The sequence below is a fragment of the Genypterus blacodes genome, unplaced genomic scaffold (genome assembly GCF_046128005.1).
Source record: "Genypterus blacodes isolate CSIRO-AG114 ecotype Tasmania unplaced genomic scaffold, CSIRO-AGI_Gbla_v1 ptg000133l_1, whole genome shotgun sequence".
In the NCBI taxonomy this organism is placed as follows: domain Eukaryota; kingdom Metazoa; phylum Chordata; class Actinopteri; order Ophidiiformes; family Ophidiidae; genus Genypterus; species Genypterus blacodes.
The window spans coordinates 8180923-8197910 of record NW_027466935.1 but is presented as its reverse complement, the minus strand read 5'-3'; the positions used below and the strand labels follow the sequence as shown (position 1 = coordinate 8197910).

The window sequence follows — 16988 nt, the reverse complement described above, 5'->3', positions numbered from 1 at the left end:
TGATTTCATTCGCATCCGATATGACTCGAAATTAAAGTTTTAAAAGCCCCCAAAGTGCTTTAGTCAGACACTCTCACTGTCTGTTTGCGCATCACCCTGAACTCCTGGGAATCATTGTAATCTTCTCTTTAAAGAGAGGAAAAAAGCCATTTAAGACAGCAACAGCAGATTCAAAACACTGCGTCACAATCAGTGTAGCTGCATCTGTATCTAAGCTTGATCCTGGCTGGAGGAGTATGGATCAGAACGGATGCTTTCAAAAGAGGCTTAGACATGTTTTGCCATCTTAACAGCACTCCAGGTCTCAGTTAACGTGTTCCAGTCAGTCCCTGACCTGTTGCACAAATGTAGTTACAGACAACTCATGAGCTTTATGACACAGAATAGGTGGATTCAGGGTTCATTGGCGGCGCGGTAGCTACACGCACCCACACACATAAGTAAGGACATTATCATAAACACCAGAGACAATTACTGTAGAAAACAAACCCTTCATTTATTATAACTACCAAATGTTCTTTTCTGTTCTAATTCCTTATAATAAAAGAGTTCCATTATAATAAAATGTCAAGGTGTAATGAGAAAAAAACCCTTTTGGAGGAGGGGGAAGACTTCCGGTCGCTGAATCAAGGTGGACTTTTTTTTAAAACAACACTGTATTCTGTAAAACAAAGAAAATGGCAAAAGTAGACTAATAGGCTCCACATTTTCAATTCCTGGTAGAAAGTACAGGCTTTAGCTAAAATCGCAGATGCAATAACTGTGGCGTTATAAACGCGTGATGGGTTACATTTGTCAGTACATCATTTTGCCTCGTCTGAGCTGTTTTTAATGGATTTCTGGAAAGCAGCGGGAGCCCATCGATGCCCGGGAGGTCAGCCCAAGTTTCTCTAATGCAACAAAATCGGGAGCTTCCTACTGTGGACGAGACAACCTCCACAGACTCATTTGTCGTGTATAATAAAGAGCCAAAAGAGGGAAACTTAGATTCACATTAGTGTTATCATTAAAGAGAAAGTGCTCTGTGTGCACTGATCACAAGCAGGAGCAGCTACCAAAGACTCCAACGCTGTGCTGTGAATATATTTAGTTACTTCTTATCCCTGATGCTCACCAATGTCAACTATACCTCATAAAATCCACTGAAGCACAATGAGTAACTGCAGCTTCAGTCTTGTTGTTCATTAAGAACTGTCGACGCAGAAGTGGAATTATTGAAATTGAAAACAATGCATCACTCTTTCCCTCACTTGCCCCTCTCTCTCGCTCTCTCTCTCTCCAGACGCTGCAGATGGGTATAAAGCATTTCTCGGGGCTGTTTGTGATGCTGTGTGTGGGCGTGGCCTTATCGCTGGTGACCACTGTAGCCGAGCACATTGTGTACAAGCTGGTCATCCCCAGAGTCAAAGAGCCGCGCTTCAAATACTGGCTGCACACTAGTCAAGTACAGAACACACACACACACACACACACACACACACACACACACACACACACACACACACACACACACACACACACACACACACACACACACACACACACACACACACACACACACACACACACAAAAATAAACACATTAAAAAAAGGCTGGAATTGTGTCTGTTCTGTGTGTGATAGATAATGTTTTTCTTGTTTTCCAGAGATTACACCGGGCCCTGAATTTAGTCTTCACGGATGACAAACTACCGACTGTAACCAAGCCTGAAAAGAGGTAATACCGCTGTCACCAAAGGCTGGAGTCATTTTGTCTTCTTTCTTTTTTTTTTTAATACTCTTTTAAATGAATTCAATTTTGAAGAAAATGCCATCACGTAACAGATTGAAATGAAGGCGAAGTGAACGGAGCGAGACTCATTTAGTAAGTTTTATTTTGGCTTGGGACTGCAGCTCATTTCAAATCTTATCATTAGAGGATACACCAGAAAGGTTCCAGCTATTCATTACAGCTCAAGTATGGCTGATTTATGGTATATTTACGGTCGGTTTATATACCTACACTTAATTTCATGGCATTCATTAGTATATTTAATTTATTTTCTCCACCACTTAAACTCTTTTAACTCCACAACATAATGCATGATACTTCACCACTTAGCATTAAACACCTGCAAATGCGCGCGCGCGCGCGCACACACACACACACACACACACACACACACACTGCCCCATGTCCATCTGAAACTGTATCACGTCGCCTTTTGTTCGCCCTAAACCGCGTAGACGCAGGAAAGCAATTTTCGGAACTTAAACGGCCCATTGGCTAAATTATCAGGTTGAGAATAAGTGACATCAATTAAGATCCGAGTGGCAGTTACGAACCCTCATTCTCATCAGACACTAAAAAGAATGGCCAGAGTCTGTCGGAAGCTAATTATCAGTGAGGAGAAATGTTGGCAATAATCTGCGGCTGACGTCACCTCACATTGTTTGGCAGACAGACAGACACAAAGAGAGACAGTGAGACAGAAAAGCCTCTTTCTTTGGACCGTTTCATTCGCTTTGAAATGCTGCATAGGTTCCCTTTGTCCAAATCTAGTTCATAAATCTAAGCCACATTAATTTTGACACTATTCCAAACATTCATCCTGGACCACAACACTTCACACAGCAGTGCCCTTAAGGCCTTTAAGTATTTCTTAAGTACGGTAGCTGCAATTCATTAACAGCTGGTGAGTGTGAATCAACATCACTTGGGAGTCTCCTCTTGGGTTTTAGATGAACATGACTGATATGTGGGACGAACAAAGTCGGAAGTACATTGGTGTCAGTCATTTATGGCAAAATCAAACTTTTACTTAGAAACAAGAGCTCAATACAATCACACTTAACTATATTTAACTCTTAAACCCATCACTGTTCAGAGCCACACAGGGGCTTTGGTTTGGGGGGGGGGGTGCTTAGGTGGAGCACTCAGGGTGGAGATTAAATACATGTAATAATTATAGAGGCAAGGCCATGTGAGGGGTGCCATGGTGATGAGGATGGATTACCTACTTCCTGCATAATTAACCTCATTCAGTCAAGCCCCTTTGCAATACACCTGAACACTGCCACACAGTCAGAAATGATTATTGTCACATCACAGTGTGCAGCAGAAATCCTCTTTCTCAAGCAATTCAGGAATTTTGATTTAATAATTTATTTTTGTTTGAACATTTACGTCGTCTTAGTGTTTCTAGCCTTGGTTGCATTCACAGGAAAATATTTCGGTAAAGATGAAAATGTATGTATTTGGCCTTTTGCTTTTACACCCAAACTACCTAATGTCTGCCAGACGAGTTGTCAACACACTGGCTGTGCAGAGCGAGCATCACCGCCGTGCTGTGGGGATCCAGCCTCTTACTTAAAGAAGAGTTCAGTCCAGGCTGTGTCCCCCCCCCCCCTTTTCACTCAGCTCCTGCCTGTGCTTACATTTGGTTCCGATTGGAAGTCGAAACATCTGAACTGACAGATGGGTGCGGGGAAATGTAGATACTGAGTGAAGTTGTTGAATCCATTCCAAGGACGTTAGATGGGGAAATGCCTCGGGGAGATGCAGCGAGCGTAAATGTTGGGAGATTGTGTGATCGGTCCTCTCTTCATAAACTCCACTGGTGGACTTGGGATAGAATTTGTTTGACTTATCTGCTTCCAAGTTTTGGAAGCCCCGACAGTAATGGCCTCGAATTCAGACCTATTTTTATGACTTTTCCAATTTTGAGTGTACGTTTGTCGCATGCTGGGATGCTGAACAGAAAAGAGCAGAATGTTTATGAAAATAGTAGACAGGCATCAGCGGATATAGATTTGAGAGGAACATGGCGACAATCTGGTGGGCTTTGAGGGGGAACGAGGGAGTGGTGGAGACCTTTACTTGTCCCTGAGCAGAGGTCACTAGAATTCTTACTTGTTTGCAAAGAAAGACAAACATTCAGGGGCTTTATAAGACTGCATGTGAAGGGTTTTAGCCTCTCAGTGTGTGTAAAACAAAGAGCTTTATCTATTTAAGTAAAAAGTAAAGAATCAGCCTGTTGTTTACGAGTGGATCACAGTGATGCACGACCTTCTTCAGCTTCACGACTCTTAGAGATGTTATCTGTCAACTTTATCCACAGATTATAATACATTATGGTTTTCAGGGGCCACATAATTTATATGATAGATATTGTTGCAAAGAGAGACCCATACATTACAGATAAATACACATCTTTGGCAGAAGCCCTCGCAGCATTTCTGGTAAGTGGAAAATGAAAGTAAATAGCTTGAACTTTTCTGAATATAAACTTTGAATGAAAGGCTCTTACAGCCACTTTACCCTAGACTGAAAATGAGAAATCAACTCCAACTTTTCCAGGCAGTCGGCACAGTTTGGTCTTTAAACTTATACAGAACCAGGTGTGATTGTTGAAGAATAAACAAGATGAAATTTGAAGGAAGAAAGACAACAGACAACAGTAACAATGAATCAGAAGTCAGAAATAACAAAACAACAACAGTAGGGCTTAAATGTTAAATATAAGTCAATTAAACTTGATTTACCAGAATAAACGGAGAGAACTTCCGGGCAACATTTAGACGTCAGATACGTTGAATCCATCTTGCAGGGCACCTCGGAGCGTAAAACGGCAAGTTTACGCACTTAATACGTTTTCAAGAAGGAAAACTTTTGCAGGCAGGCTAGCTGTCCGTGCTAGCATCTGTGCTAACGGAAGTGACTCACGACACCTGTCTTCACTTCCGGCGTTCTCCTTCTTCTTTTTTTATCTTCTTCTTTCTCTGTCTAAACATTCCCGACCTCCAACTCACGCTAGTGAAAACTCTCTGCGTCATATTTATAACAACTGAAAAAGTCGGAGGAAATAATCGTTTCCGAGTGTTTGTATCGGTCATTGCGACGGCTCCGTTCCATTTAGTTGGTCCAGGTAGCCCCACCGCGGAGCCGCCGTGTGGGAAGACACGAGCAAGAGCGTTAACACCTTAATGGAACGCAGCCTAAATCCGCTATAAATCCTGCGTTTCACCTGAAAAATCATTTGCTTCTTTGTCGGTTTGTTCGTCGTGGATTCGACATTTCTTCGTATTTGTAAGTTTCAGCTCTAGTTAATAAAGAAATCCACCACACCAAGATGCCTGGGTCTGCTCATTCATAAGTGAGGAGATGAGGATGGGATTTTGTGAAGGCTGTGAGTCTCAGCAGTATCTCCTGACTGCAGGTCAAATATTCAGTTATACAGTGAAGATAACAGGAAGGTCACAGCAGTCGTTGCAGAGCACACAGGTGCTTGTTCACCAATCAAAGGTCATAACATAAAACTTTCAGTCTCACAGAATGAGGATGTATGTTTTATTCAATGTGTCAGGCCGTAAAACTTGGTAGGCAGAGAGTCAGTGATGCTGCGTGAATACACACTCCAACCCTCTGGTGCTGCTGGCTCCAGTAGCTGTAATGGGAGAAGCTGGAATGGATCAGAACCAGTGCCAGAGGGCATTAAACGGGAAAGACATTCGATTTCGAACGGCGGATTTCTGACCATCAAGGTTGACAATCATGTTTTTGCTCTTTTGTTGGTCTGAGATGGTTCATGCTATTTCAACAATGGGAGAGAAAAAATCCGCCGTCTGTTGATCAGTTCATTATAATCCTCGATCGCAGTGGAGTGCTGTTTGCTAGATGTGTTTCTCTCACAAATGGAATTTCTAATGTCCTTATTCACTGCAGAACCAGGTTGCTAATGAGGCAATTAGGCCAGCGAGTTGGCTCCATGAGGCGTAGGACAAGAGTAGAATTTATAAATTCAGGAAAGCTGCAGGTCGTGATAGCGCACTAGGGGGCGCAAATGTGCCACCTTCTAAAATCCCTGAATAAACTGCATTTTTGGATAATGTGGCACATTTTAGAACATTTGAACGATGTCTTGGTAAGTTCTCAGACTTGTTTTGTAATCCTCATAAGAATGCTGGTGACTACCCATTTAAATAAGGTTTAGGTTAATTCTGTATTCACGACAGAGCCAGGAGTGTTGTTCTACCAAACAACAGCATTTGCATGATCTGTTTCACTTTGGCTGCCAGGAGCCATACCATTCAGGCCACGTTTAGCCCTGAGAGATGCTGTCAAACCTCCATAAATTTAACACATTGGCTGGTTTAGAAAGATGATAGAGTAAACAGATTTCCACCCATCATATGTTTATGTGCATATTTAACTTGTTCATGAAATAAACTGTGTGGAAATGCCTGAATATCCATCAAATGCTGGAAGCTCCAAAAATATTTTTTTTACGCTTGACTGAGGTTGAAAAGGCTGAATTATATAAAAGAGAAATATCAAAGGCTGATGAAAACTGATTCAGACAAGCAGGGGTGTTTTCCTCTGCTTCTTTCACTTTTTTGGTAATTGCTCTTAAAAGTTGTACAATATCTAGATGGGATCCTAAATAATGGCACTTACTTACTTTCCAATCTGTAGGTGCAATGAAGGAAACAACCAATCAGTGTCCTGGAATCCTTCCCACTGCAACAGGCGCAGGGTCCTGACACGAGATGTCCAGAATGACCTGGAGCATCCTTCCTCCCAGGACATGGCCTCTCTTCCTCCCCCCTCTACTCTGTCTCATCCCCATTCGCTCCCACTCATGGAAAAGCCCGTCGTCACCACTTCCAACGGTCGCTCTGACATGCTGGGCCTGGGGTTGGGCCAAGGACCGGGGCCAGGGCAGAGGGTCCCGGGGCAAGCCATAACACCGGCACAGTGCCTGGGGTTGGGCATGAGCGACTGTGGTCCTGGCCCGGGTACGGGTCGGAACCCGCTTGTTGACGAGCTGTCAGAACTAGAGGGCCAAATTGTTTTAATTAAGCAGCAACTGCAGTCGGCAATGCGGAGGAAGAGAGAGCTGGAACAGTACCAATCAGAAAACCAGTCGGCAAACCAGACTGCGTCCAGTCAACCAAGTACGCTCACGTCTAACCAAGCTAGTCAGTTTGCTCTGTACACGCAGTCGCACCAGCAGACTAAACAACAGACAAACACACTTCCTGAGTTCTGAAGCCGTTTTGCCAAGAGCAACTTTGTTAAACATTGGATCAGATTCCAAAACCTCCTTTGGATTATGGAACAGGATCCTTGCCTGAGTTTTGGAGTCAGGGAACTTGCTGCAGTAGGTGGGCGCAGGATCCTCCGCTAAGCTCGGGAGTTCCCTGGAATGCTGAGCTGGTGTGTTCTCTTGGGACCAGATCCTGTTCTCAGATTCCAGGCAGAACATTACCTGCCACCTGGGACCTGAGATTTGTCTGGACTGAGGGCATTGGACGGTGGACACGGGGGCCCTGAACCAAATCTCCTCTGAGAACATCACCGAGCTTGTCCCTTTCACTGGAGAGCTGTGTACCCCTCTCTCCACACTCCTCCTCCTCCTCCAGTCTCCTCACCCCGTTTTCACCGCTTTCTCCTTTCATTTTTTTCTTCATTCCACTTCTTCTTTTTCCCTTCACCTCCTCGCCCTGTTTCTGCAAGGGTACAGATTTGCTTGCTATAACGATGAGCTTGATCACACATGTGAGAAGGCTCCTCGGTATTTAAGCCTAATGGCCTAATTCACTTGAGTCTGCTACAGAGGCTCATTGAGAGTGTAAATGACCTGAAGTTGAACCCTGTCAGTTCAACATTTATATCCTTAATGTCTTGCTGAATCCTTGTATCTTGAAGGTCAAATAAAAAAAAATAGAACTATTGGGAATCAAGAAATTGGTTGATTCAAACCACTGATGGCTTAATATTTCATATTACCTGATGTCATCCCAAGGTCAAACATGTTCTAGTTAGACCTGTAAGGGGGCGGGGGTTAGTGGAAAGGAAGCTGTTACCAGTGGAACGAAATTGAAAGATGGAGTCAAGATATGAAGCTTTGGCAAGATACAGTACCTGTATATCCATCCAGAAGAGCTAGCTGGCAATTTGTGATGGTTTATAGGACGAACCAAAATCCCAAATCTTAATTTATGAGTCCTTGCATAACCTTGTTCTGCACCTCTGGTTTTCTAAAGAGAGCTGCATCAGTTTGTGTTGACGTTGTTTATCGGTTTCATGGTGGTACTGATGAATCTGAAGCAGTAAATCTGCTCCTGTTCTTTTGATATTTCACCCAAACAAACTTGCCATCACCACTTGGATACAAACGTTTGTTAAATGGAAGAGGAAATTGATGAAAAATGTAAACATGAACATTGGCTACATATTAAATTCTGCCATGTCATCCGATTAGGAACATTCTCAGCTGAACACACTGAGCGGTTCCTTTGTGGGGATGGAGACATGTTCTGTTTATTTTTGCATCTGTTTACTTTAGTTTTGGATGTGTTCTGTTATTAAAAACGACCTCTCTTGTTTGCACTGATTTACTTGAAAACTTTTCTCTCCTAACCTAAGGAAGCACAGGACTGCATGTACCGGTGCAGTCTGATGGTTCAGTTCGCTGACATTTACATTCCAACAATGATTTACTAAAGTGTAAACAGTGGATTGAGGCTGCTCCTTCATGCATTATTGCAATTCAATATTTTGTCTGTGGAGATCCACCTGCAGTAACTCATTTCCTCCCATCCAAATGGATTTCATTTTAGTTCAAAAAACAGCCTGCAGCAACATATGAAGCCAAACTCCTCAGAGCTCTGCTTCCTTCCCCCGAAAATGATATTTGGCTGCTGCACGATTTTTCACTCCTTGCTAGGGGACAGCAATTAACACTGTCGGGAGATGCCAGGGATGACATTTTATAAGCACATGACTCGGTCAAATACTGAAACACAGACACACACATTCACCCACACACAGTCCCTATCTATTCAGCCAGTGTGTCTGCAGGATAAGCACAGGCTGTCACAGCTGAAATGAATACCTGACAGAGCAAAGGAGCCAGTGCACCAAGTGAGCCGTCACCGTCCTTTGTGTGTCTGTGTGTAGTGCATTGCAGTGGCATAAACACCCCTGAAGTCAATGCGTTTGTAATGGGATGAATTAACAGAAAAAAGAAACTTAATAACAGCCTTGGTTTGGCAGGTCTGCGCTCATTCTAATCACTTGGCAGGAGACCCGTTGGACGGGGGACAGGGGTGCGGTGTGAGCTGCCTCACAGGATGTGACATTTGGTAGATTAGACCTGATGAAAGGCTCGTTCCTGGCCTGTGGAGATGTGGGTTCGCTGGAACATCACAACACCTCTCCTTGCAAATAAACCTGTCTCCATAAAAACATCATGCTGATTTGGTACCTGCTGCTTTGCTCACAAGCAGAATTTCCGCTGCCCTTGAATTGGGTTCAATAGGTCGAAGAACAACTCTGTATATCAAATGAAGATTTGCTCTGTAGCCATGTTTACACTGACTGAATACATTTTTAATGAGCATTAAACATAGATGGATGTTTTTAATCTTCAAACAAGCTCCATCAATCAAGTTATTCAAGTCAGAATTAATGTTAGTCAGGCACAACCAGGGACAACCATGTCGGATCTGTGTGCAGTCTGAGTTGAAGGTCTGCCTACGAGGTTCAACTCAGGGCACGAAAATAGGACGACAGAGATCCAATTTCCTGAAAATCAGACAAGCACAAAGGCTCAAATGCTCCATACGCCTCCAAGCGAAGGGAACAAGGAGTCCCCTTCCTCTGACTTCTCCCCTTTGCTGTTTCACCTTGACACATCAGAGGAATGAGGCGAGGAGAAGGAAAGTTAGAAGAAAGACACAAGAACACCACGTTTGCTACTGACTATTTAATTTGTGGACAAACCGAGGAAAAAAACAAAAACATATGCCGCATTTCAAATGAAACGGTGTTTGTGTTCTGAACGTAAAAGACGTTTGTAATCACAATGATAAGAGAAGAATTCAAAATCATGAATATCTAGAAAACATGTTGACTTCTCTCTTCATGCTGGGCGTAATCGTCCAATAGGAAATGGAATCACAACATTGCATCACAATCCACTGGTGGGTCGGGGGAGGGGGGAGTGGGTGGGGGGTGGGGGGCGTTCTAGGAGGAAAGGGGAAGCAGGAGTCATTGTCCTGGTTTCCATTCAGGGGACTAGTCAGGCTGTTAGAAAGTCACTCAGGTTGCTTTCTCTTTTTTACTGTGTACTTCAATAAAGACTTTACCCATAGGGAATGCAGTTTCAAATAAATAATACAGCCTCACGCGTGTTAATCTTCAGGTCGATCTGGGCTCTGACTAGCCCCGCTGCGTCTTTTACACTGCGGTTATTCCTTTCAACATCACAGTGAATCAGGAAATAGGGGCGAAACACAGCCATAGAGGACTTTCATCCAGTCACGTCTACATATATGGTGGATGATGTTATGGCACTCTGCGGGCACCAAAACCCCATTTTCTGACTCGGTGGATGTCGCTGACTCGTCCTTGGCATTTCCTCCAAATGGGAAAGGGGTCATTCCCCCGAACACGTAAACTGATACCAAAACATATCCAGGTTTACAGCAGGCAAACAGGTCCAAACGGATCATAATAGTCATACAGATTAACAAAAATCTTTACAAAATATGACCTGACACGGTCAATTAATGTACAGTAAAGATAATAAAAAGAAGGTTTCTGTCTTTTTTCTCTGTACAAATGACAAACATCACAGGACAACAACATCAATATTTTTTTCTATAGCAGTTTTCAGACTGAGGGAACAGAGGCGATGATCAAACGGGCAGGTCACCAGACAGGATGTGATGTAAAACGGTGTGTGTGTGTCTGCTGACAGGTGACAGGAAGTGTGCAGGTGTGACACCATCAGGAAAGGCTACAGCACTCGCTCATACAAAATGTACAAAACACAGTCTTCTAACTACAAACATCACACCTTGGGGGGGAGAAAGTCCCATTTTTCAAATGGTTTCAAATATCTGAAAAACAATCTGTGCTTCTGTTTGTTTTGCAATATTTCACCACGACATATTTGTGCCTCGGCATGCCGGATTGAGCATCGCCAAATTAGTTATAAACCATGACAAACATGATGCATTTTGACCCCCAGGTGAATGAGACAGATACATCAGCAGTGTTGTTGTTGTTGTTAAGCATTCGGAGCCACGTCGACATGCGTCCTCATCATTGTGTCTGGAAGTGCTGCGGAGACGCAAACGTAACCCGGTGCTGCCCCCTTAGTCATGTGACCTCCGTCATTGATGCCGAATGATTCTGAAAGCAGATGAAAAGGGAGGTGGATGGAGAGGAAGGAATGAGGAGAGAGAGAGAGATGAGAAAAATTAAACCAAAGGAGGGATGGAGAGGGAAAAAGCATGGAAATGAAAAGAAGAGGTAGGAGAAATCTTTGTCAGCCAGAGGCAGGAGTGCTCCGTGTGTGCATATGTGCATGGACATGTGTGTGTGAAGGTGTTTGTATGTGTGTGTGTGCTTTAAAGTGCAACCGACATGTAAACAGGCTGAGATTACTGAGCCAATACAAAGTGATCAGAAAAGTACACTATCAGCTGGTGGGTAGGACGTAGACTCTACATCGTAGAGCCTCAGTTACAGAAACACTGGAGGAACTTAGTGTCATTTACTTCCAGTGAACCTGATGGTTTCTACTTTTTACAGCTCCCCATTGATAGAATGGATGTTTACTGTTCATTGTTTATTGCTCATTAACGTCTCTTAACAAAAAGGACCATTACAAAACATGTTAGGGTGTATGAGTGGATATGAAATACTGGCTGATTGATCATTATGAGGTAAAGTCTCAAATATTGGCAGCAGCCTAAAATTCATTACCGTTTTGGCTCTAGTGTGTGTGTGTGTGTGTGTGTGTGTGTGTGTGTGTGTGTGTGAGTGTGTTTGTATGGTTGTGTATGTGATTTTGGAAGGGGGTGCATGGTTGTTGTATATGGCAACATGCCTGTGTGTTCTTATGAACATGTTTTTATTTCTGTGTGAAAGAAAGAAAGAAAGAAAGAAAGAAAGAAAGAAAGAAAGAAAGAAAGAAAGAGGAAAGAAAGAAAGAAAGAAAGAGGAAAGAAAGAAAGAAAGAAAGAAAGAGGAAGGAAAGAGGAAAGAAAGAAAGAAAGAAGAAGGAAAGAGGGAGGAAAGAAAGAAAGAAAGAAAGAAAAGAAAGAAAGAGAGAAAGAAAGAAGCATTGTGAAACACTGTGTACCAAATATAGAAACACATTCAGCCTATAAAGAGCCGCTTGCAGTAAATATGCATTATTCATTTTTGTAGTATTTAAATCAGTTTAAATTTAAATATTCTGCTCAGATGCTAATCAAACACAAAAACACACTCACAATCACAACAAAATCAAAAGTTCCATTTAGATGTGCCGCTCGGCCTCCACCTGCCGCAGGAGCACCTAAATGGAATGCAGCCATTGCTCTTCCTCTCAGTTACACGAGCTGATCGCGGCTGCATAAGTACCTGGGCACTGAGGGTCTCCAGAGGACTCTCCACACGGGGGAAGGTCATCAGAGGAAGGCCGCGGTAGTCTTCAGTCTTCTGCTTGACTGTGGCACTGTGGACACCTTTGAAGTTGTTGACCACACATAAACCCTGCAGAGCATCACAGCGGTTAGTCGGCCTATAAGTACAACTGCTTATATCTCAAAGAATATAACCTTAAATAGCTTTGGATTACTCTGACCCTCGCAGTAATAAGGGAGACGGATTCATAAAGTCGCCGGGACATTAAGCTCTGATGAGAGAGAATTCAGAGCGGCCTCTTGTTTTCAGGGGGTGATACGGCCCTATTTTCTGCCTCGGAACACTTATCACTGCGATATAAAGTTTATGTAGCTGTTAAAACTCAATTAAAGATTGCGCGAGTCCACAAAACTCAGCCATCAAGTAGCGGTGAGCGGAGATGCTCCAGATATGGGCTCTGTGCCTGGCAGTTATGGGAAAGTGATGCCGTTTCTTCACTCATATGTCTGTTAAAATCCTCCAAGATGAGATCTAAGTGTTGTTTTCAGCCCCATCCGTCAGGGCGAAACATAAGGGACATCACTTCCCCCCAGTCGTCAAAGAACGTAGCCGGGGGGTGGGGGGATTCTTGCCCCAAGCCAAGCGTGGCCGGAGGCAAAGAGAGAGAGAGAGGGAGAGAGAGCGGAGCCTCTGGTTTCTGTTGTTTGTGACAATTCAAAGATTCTGTTTCTCCAGACAAGAAGAATGGATTCCAGCTCCTCAACTGCATTCTAACAACAAATTCTCTGGCGCCACAGCAGTCTAACTTTCCACTAAGGTCAGTAAATAAAAGCCGATTAGCCTGAACGTCAACAAATCAAAATGTTCCGATCAATCTCCAAACTGCCACCGTTTTCTTAGAGCTTTCTGCTCTGATCCACTAGAGCATTTCACCAAGTTTCTGATCTTCTTTCATTTGCTTTTCCAGCTTTCACTGAAGTGGGACGTTTCCCCAAAGACGGGGAAAGTCAGCAGAGTATGTTTTCCTTCCATTTTTCCAAGCCGCGCCGCCATTCAGCGCCTCGGCAGAGCTGTCATCTCTCGTTTCAGGTGAGCGCTAGTCAAGCGAAGGTACGGAACAACACAAGCACGGAGGAGAGAACATCCAGAACGAACGCGACAAAGCAAAACTCCCAGTTCCTCTGGGCGGTAGCAGATGCGTAACGAGGAGCCCTCAGCTGTGAAGGTATTCCGGTGAAAAGTTGGGTAGTTAAGCCATTTCCTTTAAAGACAGAGGAGAGGATGAAATAGAGGTGAGTGCCTGAGGAATCACAGAAGATAATAGTCGAGCTAGTCCGCAAGCTTTATGTAGGTGGGTGCTAAGGCATTTGCTTCACAGCGGTACTCGTTTATCCCTGTGGTTCCTCTCAGATCTTGTTAGGATGTCTTTAACATCATTGTCGTGTGCTTCCAAGAGCAATTCCTCAACATCGATCCTTCAATCTGCAGCCGGAGTGAGGAGTTCTTCAAAGACACTTGATGGGATTCCTTCACTTAGATGTTCTCCCTTGAGACTCTGGTAGCTCCGAGATTTGCGCTTCGCCAGTTTTCTTCTCCTCTCTGTGCTCCCAATTAATTTACCTCCTGATAGCAGTACATCAAAGTTTTAGTTGGCAGGATGCAGCTGAGCCTGGTCACCATCGTTAGGTTCATGGTTCACAGATAATAGCCTGGAATGAGGTGTGTTCAAAAGTGCTGAGGTGATGATTGACTTCTGCATGTTCATTCCTCCCTGGAGATCTCTGGGTACATCTATGTCGATTTTTATGGACCAATCATTGAAGGCTTATATCCTTCGTTATAGCGGGGGGTTCTGTGTCTCCTCTTCTTCTTCTTCTTTCAAGGACAAGCTCCTTCATATTGGCAAGCGTGCATGTGACAGATTTCAGTTCCCTCCATCTGTGAAGTCCTCAAAATGGCAGCAAAGACAAAGGCAGAAGAGACACTAACAGGCCTCACAGCTCCTTTTAAGCTCACACACACCTGTCACACACGTCACCCCAATATACTTGATTCCTTGCTCACTCCTGCCCTTCTTGGCAATCCTTCAAAGAACATCTGCACCTTCCTCACCACACAGGAGAGCTTCTGTAGACCTCAGTGTTCCTCATTTGGCATGTTGGGTAAAGATGAAGATTTTTGGTAAAATGATTCAAAATGACTTTGCCTCATCTAGTCTTACAGTTGATTAATCTATTTATTTATTTATATGGCGTTTTGGCCTCTGTCACTCTATTACAGGGATTTCTTGGGTCTAATGTTAACCAGAATGGGACGTAGTTCCATTGTGAATGAATGTTAAGGGTCACACAAAAACGCTGATGTGACCTACCAGCATCCCACACATGAATATCTCTGAATATCTCTTCCCCTTCTCTCTCTCTCCGCCCCGTTTCCACACTGAGGGCCCAGCGGCGGTTGCGTGGAATAAAGTCTCAGAAGCTGTTTAATAATCTGTCTTTGATTTGTCCAGGATCCCCTCCACCTTCCTTCCTCCACTGTGGGCTTTTTTCCGCCGCAGCCCGGCAAACGACCGCAAGGGTTTTAGCTTTAATCACCATCCTGCATTTAAACACAAACGCAGCATAAAAAGCTGCAGCTAACAAAGACAGTTTAACGTTTGGCAGCAGGCAGCCTCTTAAGTTAAGACTGATAGCGAACACGGCACAGGAAGCCAGGGGGAAGGGGGGGGGTCGAGATGTTGCCTTCACACTAAAGGCTCCGATGATCTTTGTCTCGCTCCAAAGCTTCAGTCCAGACTCGCATGTTTGCTCCCTTGTTACAGCGCTGACTTTTAAAAGACGGATCCGCCTCCTTCCCCTCAGGACGCCGACATCAGGACCAGAATTAACCAGATCATTGCTTCCTCTTAATTCTGCATCATTTACATTTAGGAGAAATTGCACTTAACCACTAATTAAAGTGTTTTCTTCACGTCTTCCCTCTCGTAATCACCAGGCTCACTACCTCCCCAACGTTATCCCTCTATGCTGCAGTACCGACGCCTAGACCCTCGTAGAGCCGAGTCTACTTCTTCTTTTTCTCTTTTCAAGGTTGAGTGTAAAACCCCCTCAACAACTAAACTGCTGCCTGACAGTAATTTGCTGTAAGACAAAAATCTCTCCAGTCAAGCTTTGTTAAATAAAATATGTCTGAAAAATGAATATTAATGAATATGGGAAAATCTGCTTGGTTAAGGAATTGTATGCCCATATATGGTCATCCTGGCGAGCCTTGAAGATAGAAACAAAGTCATGCATTTAGGCTTCTGGGCTGGTTAAGTCCTTTAAGTGCTCCAATTTGGGTCAATACCATAATTTTAACTTTGAGAATTCCACTTCTACAAACCCTGCAGGTAATGCCATGATAAGATTCTCACCAGAAACAAAGCGACAGCCGATCCCAGTATAAACCCGGCTATTACGTCCGAACAGTGGTTCCGGTACTCCGACACTCGGTTGAGCCCCGCGAGGAAGGCCGAGCAGAGCGTGCCCAGACAGAGCACGGGCTTGGCCAGGCGGCTGGACTTGGTCCTGATGGTGCTGGTGATGTACATCTGGAAAAGAGAGAGAGAGAGAGAGAGAGAGAGAGAGAGAGAGAGAGAGGGGAGAGGGGGGAGGGAGAGGTTGATTTGACAGCTCGTCTGCATCTCGCCACTTTAGAGAAGAAACATCATCTCCCATGGTAGGCAGGTGAGAAGAGGAGAGAGTCCTTCGCATAACAATTAGAGGAGGCCAGATCTTATTTTAATGCGCTTCAGCGGTCACAGAAATCGAGGCAGAGATGTGAGAATTTCCTGACAGGTGACAAAGACAAACCTCTCCGACACAAACACAGAATGCAAGATTATACACATCGACTAGAAGGGGAGACCTGGTTTGAGATCATCAGCACTTTACTTTAACATCTCACACCAGCTGATCTCTCTTTTATGTCACATGCTCTCATAGACATCGAATCCTTTTCACGTCAACAATACACCCGTCCGTGTTCTCACCCGGCTCCTGCTCCTTCCTTTCACGTCTCAGTCTCTCAAATAGCAGCACGGAAAGCGACTGGACATAAAGCCGTTGGGTTCTTCTGTTAGACTCATTTCTAAAGGCGCCATAATCCATCGCATGCTTCCACTGTGAAATATTTCTACATCTGCTTTCAAGTTCCTTTTTTTTTCTCCACAAGATTTCTCAAGGTGCGAGCTTCCTCCCTCGACTTTAAAGAGAAATCCGTCATCCAACAGTTTAGATTCTAGTTTGGATGAACTTTGGATGGGTGGTGGAAGATCTTTAATCTAAAACTTTGCACTCAGCTTCCTTTAAAGAATGAAAGTTGAATCAAATCCAATACTGGTTGTTGTCATAATGATAATATGGATGTGGCTTTAACTTTGTGGTTTCTTCTTCTTCTCTGCAGAGCCGTGACTCTGTATAGGATGAGTTCAAGGTAAAATGAATCAATGAAAGACATTAATTTGAGATGCTTTTCTTTTCCTTGATGAACACACTTCATACATCAGATAGAGTGATAGAGAAGAACCTACATTGGC

The 16988-nt window shown here is 43.8% G+C and overlaps 2 protein-coding genes across 2 annotated transcripts in view; one reads left to right on the top strand and one right to left on the bottom strand.

Annotated features, from left to right (window-relative positions):
- grin3a (glutamate receptor, ionotropic, N-methyl-D-aspartate 3A) overlaps window positions 1–7031 on the top strand; it is a 28296-nt gene extending 21265 nt beyond the window's left edge. Inside the window, exons 8-10 of the mRNA XM_076164120.1 lie at window positions 1283–1444; window positions 1647–1717; window positions 6455–7031. Of these exons, the coding sequence (XP_076020235.1) occupies window positions 1283–1444; window positions 1647–1717; window positions 6455–7031 (810 nt within the window). The remainder of the gene's footprint in view (window positions 1–1282; window positions 1445–1646; window positions 1718–6454) is intronic.
- A 2750-nt stretch (window positions 7032–9781) lies between these two features.
- Window positions 9782–16988, bottom strand: part of plppr1 (phospholipid phosphatase related 1) — a 32657-nt gene continuing 25450 nt past the window's right edge. Inside the window, exons 6-8 of the mRNA XM_076163669.1 lie at window positions 15825–16001; window positions 12404–12535; window positions 9782–11915 (exon numbers count right to left, since the gene is read on the bottom strand). Of these exons, the coding sequence (XP_076019784.1) occupies window positions 11910–11915; window positions 12404–12535; window positions 15825–16001 (315 nt within the window). The 3' untranslated portion in view covers window positions 9782–11909. The remainder of the gene's footprint in view (window positions 11916–12403; window positions 12536–15824; window positions 16002–16988) is intronic.